The following is a 12,369-nucleotide window of genomic DNA, read 5'->3' as shown; positions in this document are numbered from 1 at the left end:
GTTGCCAGGGGCCGCGCGGCCGGCTGTGACTTCCGTCAGTCAGCATCATAAACATGATAAACATGTAATTCGCACCAACAATGTGCCCCAGTCTTCAACTTTATGAAGTTGGCGCAGAGCTTGGAAGAAGAAGAAGATGAAGAAGTGTAGGGCCTAGGCCTACGTGTAGTTTTTGTAGGTAATATTTTGAATGTAAGTTTGGAAAGAATATTAATAGGTGTATATTTTGCCGGAGACGGCAAACCTTTAGTTAGGCCTACCCTAGCCCGACTGCGTCTGGCCGTACAGTACTATCGCAAGCTCTGTAGTACGGCCAGACGCCCGATGCTTCCAAAAAGACTGAATTTTTTTGGCCGCCGATGTAGCGATTTTGCTAGTGCTACATCTTTTGATCGCGATTTTCTTTTCATCCATGATCCAGGACACAAATTTCCAAAGTTAAGGTTCGTAGTGGTAGAGCAACTCATACCTTTTCGAAAAAAACGTTCTTTGGTCTCAATATTTTCATCCATCTGGCCACAAGACGAATTTCAGTCATCAGATTCCACAAATATCGTCCCCCATGCGATCCCCCATGCGATTTCAAAATGGCGGCCGCGCTGTAATGTATGTATTATGCGAGCGCGCTTGGGCAAGATAATGAATATGCATTATTTAGTTCATGACCTCGTGTTTGTATGGCCAGCCGCGCTAAGTGTCCGACAAACGTCATAAACTATGATGCATATTTATTATCTTGCCCAAGCGCGCTCGCATAATGCATACATTACAGCGCGGCCGCCATTTTGAAATCGCGTGGGGGATCGCATGGGGGACGATATTTGTGGAATCTGATGACTGAAATTCGTCTTGTGGCCAGATGGATGAAAATATTGAGACCAAAGAACGTTTTTTTCGAAAAGGTATGAGTTGCTCTACCACTACGAACCTTAACTTTGGAAATTTGTGTCCTGGATGAAAAGAAAATCGCGATTGAAAGATGTAGCAAAATCGCTACATCGGCGGCCAAAAAAATTCAGTCTTTTTGGAAGCATCGGGCGTCTGGCCGTACTACAGAGCTTGCGATAGTACTGTACGGCCAGACGCAGTCGGGCTAGGCCTACCCCTTTAGCAGTTTAGCCGGATATGCACTGAACGGAAACAGGACAACTCCAACCTCGTCCCCAGGGTGTCGAGCAGTACGCGCCCACCACTACCTGCTCTCTCACCCTGGTATTGGATCATTTGCATGTGCAAGATTTTTGCACACATATGCAAATAAGGAACAGTCTGGTGCCTGGATATGCGTTACACATTAGCGTTTGTTTTTGTATGAGGTGTCTGGGGTAAAAACAGAGTCAATTCGTAGCAGCGCGAGCACGGCGTGAGTTACGAAAACACGATTTTTGAAATCAAACTGTTACGATCTTATCGAGACAACATGCAGTATCATATTTCATATTAATATGAGCAAATTGGAAAGGAAATTAGTATTTTCGAGAAGGCGTGGACGAATGATCGCGAAAACACGTACTGCACGTTGTAAATATATAGCACCAAGTACATGATAAAAATCCATTACTAGCCAATTGCGGTATCCAATCAGGATACAGGAAGAAAGTTTCCTATCCAGGGTTTACTATTGGAAACGCGGTTGGAAATATGGTAAGCACTGGGGACGTGGTTGGGACAACTCATACGCGGACCAACTCGTACGCGAGACAACTCGTACGCGGATTGGTCAACTCGTACGCGAGACAACTCGTACGCAACTCGTACGCGAACCAACTCGTACGCCAGCCAACTCGTACGCGGACCGAAATTAGCAAATGAAAAGAAATTGAACGATGTTTACGATTGCCAAAAGTTTACCCCAAAACAGACGCCAAAGTTAACAATTTATCACCGTCCGATTGTATGACTGAATGACTGTGATTGTAGCCATATGTATTTTCAACAATTTAAATTCCATAACAACGATACTGTACAAGTTTAAAAGTTTCAAAGATACATTTAAAAAAAATATGATCCATTTAATTTAGCGACCGATGTGAAGTGCAATGCTACTTCCAACCACGCAGCTAGTGTGGAGAATTTGTCAAGACATACAACGATTTTATTTACACATAGCGCGGGGCCACTATAGTGGTGTATTGTTGGAAGTCTACAAATATGCAGCGGACTAGTCCGAGTAACTTGGACCCAACTTATCGCCTTTTTAAAAATTTGGACATGGTCTGGCGATAGTAGGGTCCAAGCCCATTCCGAGACCTAAACAACACAGTCACTGACAGTCCCAAAAACCAACATTTTCCAACAAAAAACATCAGATTTCACCTTCAAAACGGCCTCCAAATTACTAGATATGCCACCTGAGGTACAAGTAGACATCGATAATTAAGATGGTTGTACTGAAGTTTACTTACGATCCGGAAAAAAAGTGAAATTTTCCGTTCATTTCGAAGAGCTCCCCTCGCGATCTTGAACACGTTAAATTTGCGATCGTGTTTAAAGTTTGAACGACGCGATTTCTTCTACATGCCCAGCGTACATTCGATGGTCCCCGTATCCCGAGTGCGATTCCGTTACCGAGCGCGCGCGATGCATCGATTATGATAATGAGTAGACTGGATCACGTTTGTAAACACATGTGCATTTCAAACGATAATAGGGAGTCGGGAACTAGCGCAGCTTTTATAGCGGGTACCAGTTCAAGCTGGTTCCCGATTCCCTTTTACAGTTCGAAATGCACATGTATGTGTTTACAAACGTGATCATTATCATAATCGATGCATCGCGCGCGCTCGGTAACGGAATCGCATACGGGATACGGGGACCATCGAATGTACGCTGGGCATGTAGAAGAAATCGCGTCGTTCAAACTTTAAACACGATCGCAAATTTAACGTGTTCAAGATCGCGAGGGGAGCTCTCCGAAATGAACGGAAATTTCACTTTTTTCCGGATCGTAAGTAAACTTCAGTACAACTATCTTAATTATCGATGTCTACTTGTACCTCAGGTGGCATACCTAGTAATTTGGAGGCCGTTTTGAAGGTGAAATCTGATGTTTTTTGTTGGAAAATGTTGGTTTTTGGGACTGTCAGTGACTGTGTTGTCTAGGTCTCGGAATGGGCTTGGACCCTACTATCGCCAGACCATGTCAAAATTTTTAAAAAGGCGATAAGTTGGGTCCAAGTTACTCGGACTAGCAGCGGACATTGTACGATTTAAATTCTCACTACGTGGCATTATGTCGTATAGCGTACAGTGTCGTATAGCGTCCGGGAAAACAAATCATAACTTTACGGTTAATGAGCAAAACAAGCTGATTTAAAAATGAACTAATTGGGACGCCACTCGGAAATACACCCCTAAAATCTCTGGCTACGCGGTTGGAATCACTGGAAAAGAAACAATTCAAGTCCATGCCAGCTACGCGGATACTGAGTGGGGGTCCATTATTTGAGAACGAATACAAAAGGAATGGGAGTTGCTGAAAAAAATTCGAAGTCCAAACCTCATCCTTACGCTAGTCTATACTCACGCGTACGAGTTGGATCGTGTACGAGTTGGCCCGCGTACGAGTTATCCCGCGTACGAGTTGCCTCGCATACGAGTTGGTCTGCGTATGAGTTGTCCTGCGTACGAGTTGACCTGTATTCCACTGAACATGCGCAGTTACTGTTTTTTGGTACTAATTTTAGTCTGGCTCCATGCCAAAATTATTGTTGTAACCTCGTATTCACAAGACAGCTTTCGGGCAGAAAAGAAACACGTAGCCATATTCCTGTAATTTGAAAGCACTTTACTAGTTGACTTTTATTTGAGTTTATCTTAATTCTTAAAAAGTGAGAAAAAAAATCAGGCCATTACATAAACATGCTTTTATTTTTGTATGAGTGCTTATGAGTTAGTTATTTGAATACGCATACCTAGTTCCTTTTTTGTGTGCGTGCGCTGTATATTTTCACCTCACTCTATACACTTCACTTAAAGAAGGCATTCGTTTTACAAATGGAAAATAATGCTGAAATATATTAGTTTTTTTATTGGGAATATACCTATCGTTGAATGCCTCTGAATTATTTAGTGATTTTTATTTGTTAAAGCTTTAACACCTCTTTTGTGGATGATTGATATTTAGTTACAGATGATATGATGGATAGAGAGTCTGGCCATCTCCCAATCTCCGTTGAAGGCGTTGTCTCCTCTCTTATCTGGGTCAAAATCATTGCCTTAGGAACAGCAGCTGCGGGCAAAACCTGCCTCATTAAACACTTCTGTGAAGATAAGGTAAAAAATATACTACAGACTAGCCGATGCACAATGTCTTAGCCTGAAATATAGAGAATGGTTTGCACTATTGGCTCTATGCATGCACATTAGATGGTGCTTTGACACTCATGATAGCTCATGCAGGAGAGACATAGCACACATGTGCATTGGTTCTCGTGTGTAAAGGGCAGATAAGTACGCACAACTTTTGTTATCCTGAATTTCTCCAACCTGTAGCATCATTGCGTAGTGTCAGATGCCATTGGCAGTGCCTAGGAGTGTCCCTTCTGTAGGTCCCTTTTTTTCTGTTTAGTAATGCCAAGGCGGTACTTGAGCACTAAGTAAATCCACAGAAGAAATGCAGCTGAAGTCTTGCTTCATCCACAGTCCATCATTGAACAAAGTTGATAAAACCCATAAAGTGCCATTTATGTTGTAATTTTCAGATTTCTTTTCTCCTCTACTTTCAGTTTTCGGCAGCATACCAGCCAACTGTAGGCGTAGACTATGGATTTAAGATTCAGAAAGTCAAAGATCTTGACTGTAAGTAGAAACAATACAGTCTTCATTGAGGCATGTTTGCCTGTTGTTTGCATTTAAACTTAGAAGTTTGACTTCTTTATCATGTTTTTGTTTACATTTTTGAAAAATCACCCGAAATTCTAAACGCTACCAAAGTGCTTACAGTTGTTTCATAATTATTGAAACATCCTTTGGAATATTTTTTACTGGTGTAGTTCATTGAGCAGCATTTTTGGAAGATATGTACTGTGCATTTTTTAAAACTACTTATTTACCAACTGTTCTTCCATGAATTTGTACACAGTGAGGGTCCATCTGTGGGATCTTTCCGGACAGTTGGAGTATGCAGAAGTGCGCAATGAACTCTATGGAGGGACGCAGGCATGCATTCTGGTGTTCGACATCACAAATCGTACCTCATTTGAAAACCTGGATTTCTGGTTGAAAGAGGCAGTTAGAAATGGAGCAGGGACAATGCACACAGTTGTAGTGGCAAATAAGGTATCTTTTAGACTTGATCAAATGTGTTCGGAACATTTTTTTCAAAGTGATGTTTTTAAGTGATGTTTGGTGCATGTAGAAGCCTGCAGCCTCAATCAAGAACAGATTTTAGCTCAATAAAATTTAAGCTTTCAATAGTTTAACACATTTAGTGCTGAACTAGTACTTGTGAGAAAAAGATAAATTAACCCTAACCCCCTAATGGTTCTTTGGGGGTCAAGTACCAAATACCACAGAAATGCACAACACTTTGGAATGTGTTGTGCACACTTGTATGGAAAGTAATGCATACTACAGGTTACTACCCGGTACTTGTCTGGGTGGGACTTGAACCAATGACCTCCTGCTTACCAGTGCATCCTTCTTAACCAGGAGTTATTGGGTTTGAGTCGAACCCAATTCAAAAAGCTTATAGATTTTTTCACACAAGCAATCAGACAGCACCAAGTATTCATTACTTACTTGAAGACTGAAAGCCAGTGTTAAAATTCACCTGCCCCCAACCATTCTATTATCAAAATTAATACCTCACCCACAGATTCTGTGTCTTGATTGGCCGAGAGCTAGTCGCATGGCATTTGCTATTTTTGCTATCTTGTTGTGCATGGTCAAAATTACTATACCCGTATCAAGGAAAGTACTATCCCCTTAGCAACCAAAGTACTATACGCATAGCAACCAGAATTGTGTGCAAAGGCATATGGGTGTGCGCGTTGCGCGTATTGTTGCCAAGCACAAGCGCCACAGAGCTGGGTTCAAACCCTTTGTGAAGGGGTAGTTTAGAAAAGTCTAGTGAATTTTCAACTTATTTCTCAATCATGTATCAGTACATTTTAATTGTACTGAGATTAAATTAATCATTTATCGCTTAAAATCAAGCATATTTTTAAGATAGAACTTTGCGTCGGGGTGATGTAAATCAAATTAGGTTTTGCCCTTCACCGACGTATAAACAACGGTAACCTCCTCGAGTCTCACCAGCTCAGTGGTCGAGTGGTAAGACATTTCGCTCGTACCCCCCGCCCTGCAAACAGGACGCTGGGAAGGGCTGACGAAATAACGCTCTGATTGGATAGATTTTGCATGACCTGTGACCTGCAAGTCATCACGACCACGACCCTGCAAGGTTTGAAACGGCCGATAATAGGCCTAGCCGTTAAGACTGGAGTCATTCATCACTCTTTTATTCTCATTCGTAAATGCGGCGCTCGCTTTTTTGGTTGAAATGCATAATAATGTAGGAAAATCTGTAAAACTTATCTGTTTTGCAATTTTTCAACTCCCGTCAGTTGCTCAGGCTCCGTTTTGAATTCACGAAGGGTCGAAATGCATATCATTCGACGCTCGATATTTATCCACATGGTCCGCAATGAAAAAGAAATCACATCCGGTATGGTGTGTATGCATTTCTATGGCACACTTTTCGGATAGTATTTGCATGCATTGGCTAACCGCGGTCTACAGCTGCAGCCAGATGCTTTATACATAGGTCATGATAAATGACCCAGAATGACATCCCCACTTCCTTCACGAGATTCTGTGAAGCTCATCTGCCCTTTGCAGGTACGAGCGAAGTAAGACATCGGCACACGAAAGCAGGTCGTGGGTTCGAGTCTTACCTGAGTGATTTTTCCCAACTTTCACTCGGGAGGTTACACACTGAGTATACAGTGTTTATACGTAGGTGAAGGGTAAAACCTAATTTGATGTAAATCACCCCGACGCAAAATTCCATCTTATGAATAGTTAATGTGGTACCCGCTGCTATGTACATCAGATTTGAACGAGCCAACTGATCCCGTTAGCTCAGTGGTCGAGTGGTAAGACATCTGCACTAGAAAGCAGGAGGTCGTGGGTTCGAGTCCCACCCGAGTGAATTTTTCCAACTTTCACTCGGGAGGTTACAGACTGAGTATACAGTGTTTATACGTCGGTGAAGGGCAAAACCTAACTTGATTTAAATTCAAGCAGAGTCTGCGATGGGAGATCTTATAAACCAAATATTGATTGCTTATCTCGTGGTGTTGTGAAAGTACCCTCCTTTGGTGATCCACGAAAATGTTCAACGGATCACCTCGGGAGACTAGTTATACTACACTACTCGAAGCAGTCAACATTATATGTTATAACTTTATAAGTTTTGTTTTCTCTGTCAGATTGACATTAAAGGCAAGCGGGCAGTCTCTGCAGAGGAGGCAGCCAAATGGGCGGTAACCAGGAAACTCAAGTAAGCTTGGTCGAGGGGGATGGGGGTATATCCTCCCACTTTTTGACCGAGGTGGGGGGGGGGGGGGGGGAGGCTATTGAATCATCCCCTCACTGTTCCGTGATTTGAGAAAATAGCAGCGGATTTCGAGGTATTTGTCGAACATCCCAACAACCAAAATGTATTCAATAGGACTGAGAAGTGGAGAAACAGAGTACCAAATCTTTTAAAATGCGCCGTTTTGATGTAAGCGCAATATTTATTAATATACATCTATATTCTAAAGAGCGCCCCTAGTGTAATGTGGTGTCCAGCCACCCCCGCCCCCCCCCCCCCCTTGCTGTTCAAATTTCCACGGCTGGGCAATTTTTGGATTGTGATCATCCCCCATCCCCCCCCCCCCCCACTCGCCGGCACAGAGTTACGCCACTGCTTGTTTACTACTTTACAATTTGGCATGTATGTTGCTTCTCATAAACTTTTAAACCCCATCAATGCTGAAGATGTTGATTTCCTGTGTGTGCAGTTGAATCTTTACAGAAATTTTCTATAAAGCCTCCTTTTCAAAATTCCCTTATTTTGAGCTGCAGCAATCAAAACTTAACTTGCATGTTACACAACTGAGTTTGAGAAATCACGTCCTAATTAATTCCAAGGCTTTTGTTAGCTTTGTGAGTCATAATCACGATATATAAGGACAGTCCATTATAGTCCAAGTTAAGATGGACTTTTAGATGAGTATTCGTCAAAGCTTTAGAGGGAGATTTTTGAAAAACCTTTATTGTAGTTGTCACGTTTGCTGATGCCAAATTTACATCCTGTATTTGGACAACCCATGTTGCGGTTCATTATGAAACATAGCTGTGTGTTCATACTGATGGACAGTATAAAACCATTTTAATACAAGTAGCTGTTTTGTGGGGTCTGGTCTGCTTTCAGATATTATGAGACATCCGCCATGAGCGGTGAAGGAGTACTGAGGATGTTCTGCGAGGTATTGGAGGTGGCCTCAACCAATGTGTCCAAGGGACAAATGGTGGGATGATGGAAAAGTAAGCACTGCAAGATAATAGCTTGCTTTAACTCGCAACCCAAGATATGCCAAGAACTGCCCCCACCCCGCCACACCCTGTCATTTCCTGGTGTAAAGAAATCGACTCCATGCATGAACAGACAGTAATTTCTAAAAATGACTGTGCTTCATCACCTTGTGTAAGAGCAGCAGTTGGGGATACGGGGCGCGTACACGCACTGGTATGTGCCCATATACGAAGAGTATGAGCACAATCCCATGGCATCTTCGTGTGAAATTCAGGCGCCATCAGTAATTCTTCTAATGCCCCTCTCAGTCATTTTTCTCTACTTCATCTTTTGAACTGCTGAGGAGGGACTTGTTGAAGGGAAATATGTGATGGAGGGGACCCCCCTCTTTTGTGTTTGTCATTGTGTTCCCAGAACCTCAGGAATTCTTTTGAGATATCTAGGGGATGTGTTAGGTAACAATAGTCTGGAGTGTGTATAGGGACACGGAGGGTACCCCTCCGTCTGAAATCATGCACGGTATCCTGGAGTCAACTGCATGAATGATAAATTGCAACTTGGCCCTAAGGATGTGACGTTTACACGTTTGAAACGTTAAACAAAAATCTAAATGTGTTTACAAATTTCTAAACCCCAATTTTGAATAAAAGGGATCTGCATTCACACGATCTTTCTTTGAATTAAACAGTCAGAGCACAAATGTTTAAGTAGGTTGTCAAACCTATTTAGTCCCAATTTAAAAAAAACCCTTAGAAACACCGCAGCACTCGATTCATTCCATTTGAGGTACACGTTTTTACTTTTTAACTATCTGCCCGCTATTTATTCTGTCAATTATTGTTGACTTATCATGTCAACCATGCCGATTTGCAGCCATAATGGGCAGACATAAGATTTTGTGAAATTTCTGAACTAAACATTTCTTAAAATAGTTGCAAAACATTCACAAAATTAAATGCAAACTCACAGCCTTACTTAGTAAGATTTGAGGCTTTGCATGGTGGAGATAGCATACGGGAAGCCATCGAGATCCGCAAGCACAACACAGTTCCGCAAGACATCGGGTTTCACCTCAACGACATCTGGCTCCCACTCCTCCAGACTGATGGGTCTCCTATACCCTAGGTCCTCATCAGCTATTCAGCTACCACCTATAGACTGATGGGTCTCCTATACCCTAGGTCCTCCCTCAACTGAGACTGCAACCCTACTGTTCCACTTCAGTGGGCACCAAGCTTGCTCTAGGATCCCAGCTACTTGGCATCCACACAGGATGCAACTTCACACTAGTATCAAATTCGCTTTTGCTACTTAAGTATTGACTTTCTTAGAGTTTAGGCACTCTCCTGAAGATGGTCAGAGCATACTGACTGGAACTTATTTAGCCTTTCTGAGCCTATTGCACTGCTGAATGTATGATTTCCTGATAAAAGAAACCGATAACAGAAGAGATGCTGTAAGCACAGCAGTGAACACTCTAAAAAGGCAGAAGAAATGTTTGAAATAGGAAATGTACAGTAATCATTGGCTACATTGAGTTGCGTAACCAGTGTTTAAAGGTAATAAACATTTGCAAACATGTAAAACCAAACGACCAAATTATCATGAAATACCTTACTTGACTGTAAGAGAATAATAGTCTCAAGCAGCCTGTGAAAAGCTTGGCACCTGGTGTGCTGTCATTTTCATGAAAAGTGGAATTTTTTTTTATCAATTTTCAATGATGGTCTGCTGACCATCATTGGGAAAAAACTGACTTTTTATACCCTGGCTTAATTTTAAGCCAAGAAAGGGGGATCTTCAGATAGTGTATTAATATATGTTCATCTTTTCAAACTGTCGATGAAAAATACCAGAGAACAAAAGAGAACAAGGTCGTCCACGATTCCAAGCATACGTCTGCGATTGGGGTCGTGTACAAAACAAATGGGAGTCTTCCTAAAAAGTTGAGAGTGCAGACAAAAGAGGGACAATAGGACGTCCACAATCGACGGTGAACACACGTTTGTGTGTGTCCGTGTCTTCCATTTTGGTTAGGTTTAAAGCCAGAGTCCATCATTTGCAGCTATCCAAAAAGTAAGTGGTGTAATGATCGTTGAAAAACATACTTGGTTGAAAGATAGCAAGGGGACTTCCTTGTGAAATTATTCTTTCTGGCAAGCTGTCATTTTAAAGAAATCAACAAAAGACGGCCTTTCCAACGGTGCTTCTTAGGAAATTCAAATTAGTAGTTCGTTTTCTTATTTGGCGAAGCGCGCGCAAGCATTTGCATGACGCACATGCGCGCGCGGTTGCTATAATTCGTCGGATCAGTGCGCGACATTGCGTAGCTGCAATCGTCTCAGTGAGAACGTGTCTCTGACGCTGAATTCATCAGGCCCAATTCAAAACAGATTCAGCAACTTTTGTTTGAAATTGAGATCCTAGAATGTTGTTTTTCTCGAAATATACAGTTAAAGCTGAGCTGAAAGTTCATCAGGTTAGTTGTTCAGCACCCTTCTTTAAATCTTGAGCACTTTTGTTGCTTCAAACAAACAAAATGCACAAATTACAAATGATGGACTATACCTTTAACTGTTTAGTGCTGTCTAATGAAAAGTCGTCAGTCTACAATCGCAACCAAACTTGGTGTAAATAATCTTTGGGTAGGGGGACTCGGATGACTTGAGACATTTGAGGTCAAAGGTCATCTAGGGGTGAAATGAGGTCATTGTTGATTTTGGTCAACTGAAAAGTGTGCCTACTAACCGACTGTATAAATACTGTCAGCATGCCAGGAGGATCGTGCAAGTTTAACTTCCCCCAGTTTACCAATATAGTTAGTCCATGTTTTGTTTGCAAACGCTAACACATCCATGAATGGGTGCGGTACGTACCATCTAATCTGGTTCCCTGACCTGGCAGTTCCCCAATGTCTATAAATTGCTCTGTTTCGTCTGAAGTAGGGTCAGATAACCAGACCACAAGAACAGCATTTTTTTCTTGTTTTTTTCCAGCACCCATGAAAACAAGTCTAAAAAGGTCAGTGTAACAATATTTACTTTAAGTACTAACCCCAAATCCAACCACTTTTTAAAATTACTGCAAAAGCAAATGCATATTACCTTTAAAAAAATGAACTAAAAATAGGTGGGTCACACCCTCTGAAGGAATGAAAGTAATCTTTAACATTGTTCAATTTCAGAGTATTTATTGTAAGAATGTTTAGTTTGGTTAGGTTTGTTATCCAAATTCTTTACTGGATTTGCCCTGTAGTTAGACATCAAAGAGAAATAAAAACCTAGTGAGAATAGCTACTCCAGAGACTTTACATGACCTATTGTATCGGGTCATTTAAACGCTTTTGTTTTATAGTTAATCAGGTTAATTTTGTGATTAATTAAAGTAATCAACCTGACCAAAATATTCTTGAGCTTGATACTTGGTAATCTGAATTTATGACATACATTGTACATTTTGTTCTTTTCCATTTTTTTTAAATTCCAGATTGTTAATCATTGTCGGATGAGTTTATAAATGTGTACGTTGAATTGGATTTGAGAAAACTTAGACCAAAGTTGCAAAAATGAAAAAGCAAAGTTTGATTTACATGAGGCATGTACTATGTAGGCTTTTGTTCATTAATGAATGTGCAAGAAACTTTAAATGTAGAAAGTACACTGGCAAGTGTCAAATATACTCTCCAATTAAATTTCAATTTGTGTATATTTTGAATCTTGTTACAAAATGCCGGTTAGGCAAATACATTTTTTAATTTTGAAGGACTGAAAAAGAAGATTTGTACAAAATATGTGTGAAATATAGTAACCTTTTATTTAGATCAACAGTGAAAAAAGAAATGA

The 12,369-nt window shown here is 41.2% G+C and overlaps 1 protein-coding gene across 3 annotated transcripts; it reads left to right on the top strand.

The window, feature by feature from the left end:
* The first annotated feature begins 58 nt into the window (after positions 1-58).
* LOC119741996 (dnaJ homolog subfamily C member 27-like) lies at positions 59-9,195 on the top strand. Of its 3 annotated transcripts, none has more exons than XM_038217991.1 (6): positions 59-174; positions 4,127-4,275; positions 4,728-4,800; positions 5,084-5,280; positions 7,437-7,507; positions 8,426-9,195. In XM_038217991.1, exons 2-6 carry the CDS (start codon positions 4,138-4,140, stop codon positions 8,529-8,531), a joined length of 585 nt encoding a protein of 194 aa, XP_038073919.1. In that variant the 5' UTR covers positions 59-174; positions 4,127-4,137; the 3' UTR covers positions 8,532-9,195. The 3 variants fall into 3 exon arrangements, with proteins under 3 accessions (XP_038073919.1, XP_038073918.1, XP_038073917.1); XM_038217990.1 differs by having other exon boundaries at positions 59-178; XM_038217989.1 differs by having other exon boundaries at positions 59-192.
* Positions 9,196-12,369: the final 3,174 nt, after the last annotated feature.

The sequence above is a fragment of the Patiria miniata genome, unplaced genomic scaffold (genome assembly GCF_015706575.1).
Source record: "Patiria miniata isolate m_02_andy unplaced genomic scaffold, ASM1570657v1 HiC_scaffold_5, whole genome shotgun sequence".
In the NCBI taxonomy this organism is placed as follows: Eukaryota; Metazoa; Echinodermata; class Asteroidea; order Valvatida; family Asterinidae; genus Patiria; species Patiria miniata.
This window is presented reverse-complemented; position numbering and strand designations above follow the sequence as displayed.

What these genes read in the sequence shown, in the direction of transcription:
- LOC119741996 (XM_038217991.1), top strand. Translation starts at nt 4,138, where the DNA reads ATGATGGATAGAGAGTCTGGCCATCTCCCAATCTCCGTTGAAGGCGTT. An exon ending in CAGTTGTAGTGGCAAATAAG is followed by an intron (nt 5,281 to 7,436) that starts GTATCTTTTAGA and finishes TTTCTCTGTCAG; the next exon opens with ATTGACATTAAAGGCAAGCG. An exon ending in GCGGTAACCAGGAAACTCAA is followed by an intron (nt 7,508 to 8,425) that starts GTAAGCTTGGTC and finishes GTCTGCTTTCAG; the next exon opens with ATATTATGAGACATCCGCCA.